The sequence below is a fragment of the Carassius carassius genome, chromosome 18 (genome assembly GCF_963082965.1).
Source record: "Carassius carassius chromosome 18, fCarCar2.1, whole genome shotgun sequence".
Taxonomy (NCBI): Eukaryota; Metazoa; Chordata; class Actinopteri; order Cypriniformes; family Cyprinidae; genus Carassius; species Carassius carassius.
In genome coordinates, this window is record NC_081772.1 from 362,501 (window position 1) to 365,000 (window position 2,500).

At 37.0% G+C, this 2,500-nt stretch overlaps 1 protein-coding gene across 1 annotated transcript in view; it reads left to right on the top strand.

Moving 5' to 3' along the window:
* Positions 1-1,540: 1,540 nt before the first annotated feature.
* LOC132092025 (ena/VASP-like protein) overlaps positions 1,541-2,500 on the top strand; it is a 43,900-nt gene continuing 42,940 nt past the window's right edge. The window contains exon 1 of the mRNA XM_059498079.1: positions 1,541-2,027. Within this exon, the coding sequence (XP_059354062.1) occupies positions 2,023-2,027 (5 nt within the window). The 5' untranslated portion in view covers positions 1,541-2,022. The remainder of the gene's footprint in view (positions 2,028-2,500) is intronic.

Here is a 2,500-nt window from a genome sequence, read left to right on the forward strand (position 1 = left end):
TCATGATGAACAGATTTATCCACAAATGATTAAAACTCAAACAGGGACTGAAATATAATGTTCAGGTTTAGTGATATTGTAGGTGATTGCATGTAAACGATTTTAGAAAATACCCCATCATATATATATATATATGCATACACACACACACACACACACACACACACACACACACACACACACACACACACACACACATAAAAACACCATTTATTTAAAATATAAATTTTTTTTATCACTTCTTATCAATTGAACACATCCTTTCTGAATAAAAGTTTTAATTTCTTTCAAAAAAAAAAAAAAAAAATGTACTGACCCCAAACTTTTTAACTGTAGAGTATATTGTTAGAAAAGATTTATTTTTTCAATAATGCTCTTATTTATAACTTTTTATTCATCAAAGAATCCAGAAAAAGGTATCAGTTTCCAAAAATAATCTGAAGCAGCAGAACAGTTTAAGCTCTGATAATAAATCATCATATTATTATGATTTCTGAAGATCATATGACACTGAAGATTAGATTTCAATGTAATTAAAACAGAATTACATTTTTTTCCTGTATTTTTGATCAAATAAATGCAGCCTAGATGAGCAGAAGAAAAAAAAACATTAAAAATCGTTCTGATTCCAAACTTTTGACAGGTAGTATTTATAAAATATATATATATCATTAGACTTAGGCCATTAGTATTTTTACAAACAACAAAAAAATCGAAACTTTTGAAAAGAAAGAAGAAAATAAATCGTTTGCTGTAGCTACAGTAGTGTGAAAGGTTTTAGGCTCTTGAGTATGTGTTCAGAAATAATATTATACATAGATTTTCTTTATCAATTAACTTCAATTAACTAAATCAAATCAAGATTCGATGCGACCTTCCTTTTCTGTTAAAACCGCTTCTGTCCTCGATAATCTCACTGCTTTATTAAAAACAATGGCAAAATTAATGTTTGGAAATGTGAAATGATATTTCCTGCAGACACTCTACGGCAAAAGAGAAATAACTGACTTACAACCAGTTATTTGTTGGTGAAAATACTCATAGCCGACGACTTCTGCACAGTATATGTGTTTGTGTGTGTATATATATATATATATATATATATATATATATATATACATACAGACAGACAGTTTCACAAATTAATTACAAAGAATAATTTTTGAAAATAAAATGGTGTAGAAAGTTTTAATTAAAAAATTGCTAGTAAATTTTTAAATGCAGAAATAAATCATTGAAATTAGTTAATTAATTAGTTAAATATTTTTTTAAATTGTACAAAATAATAAATAGTAAAAACAAAATTGATATAGAAACTTATATTAAAAACAACACAAAATAATAATAATTAAGCATTGAATTAAAAATGGAATTTTGAAGTAGAAAAACTGAAATATGATTTATTCGTTATGTGTGTCATTTTTTATTGATATTTTAGTCGTTAATATTTTTATTTTAAAGCTAATTAACGCTGATCTTACCATATAACCTACTAATTTATCATTGAGAAAACTATCAACAAAAACTCAGCTGCTTGAAACTGATGAAGAAGATGATGAGGATCGCGCGGGTTTAAGCCTACAGTCTTCCGGTCCTCCGCTGTTCGACTCGTGCGTGAGAGTCAGAGCAGCGCTCGCGTGTTCCGGTGTTCCGGTGTGACGGAGCGCGCCTGCGGGCAGAAGCGGTGAGTCAGTGCGCGGCGGAGGATGATGGAAACCGAAGCGCCGCTGTCTGTGACCGAGCGCCGCCGAACCGGAGACCGGGCCCGATCCCTGTGACATGGACTTGAGCTCGAGACCTCAACACGGCGACAAAATCACGAGAAAACGTTACGCAGTCGACGCAGGAGCGGCGCGTTCGGCTCTGTCGCATTCTCTCCTCGCGGCGCATCCATTATTTACCGAACCTCACGGGATATTCACCGGTAAACACTAAGTGGCGTGGACTTTACACACACGGATCATCGTGTGACTGTGCTGACATTATTCCATCTTCACTTAAAACGAAGAAAAAGAGGAAAATATGAGGTAAGCGCTCGCTCGCGCGCAGCGTCCGTTATTATCCGTTATTGATGGCGCGAAGCTGCAGCGGCGCGTGAGGCGGGAGTCAGTGATTCATTTGCACGCGTTCAGGATTAAATCGCCATGTTTGTGAGTTATTGGTTGAAATGACGGGTTTTGAAGCGTGAGGACGGCGGGCCTTCAGCGCTGACGCGACGCGTTTACCGCGTCAGTGTCGCGTGTTGATTAGCGTCGCTTCTGACAGATGTGACAGCGCGCGAAACGGACGCGTTTCTTATGATTGTGTGAAAAGTGCGCGAAAGAAAGAAGGGCAGGTGAGCTGGAGACAGGAGGATCTGTGATGAGGGCGTGGTGGCGGCTGTTGTCATGGTAACCGGGATGCGGTGATGCTGCTATTATTGCGCAATGATCCCGACATCTGAGTCCATAATGAGCGATCGGATAATCATGAACGGGTTTCAGACTCGAATCTGGATAAC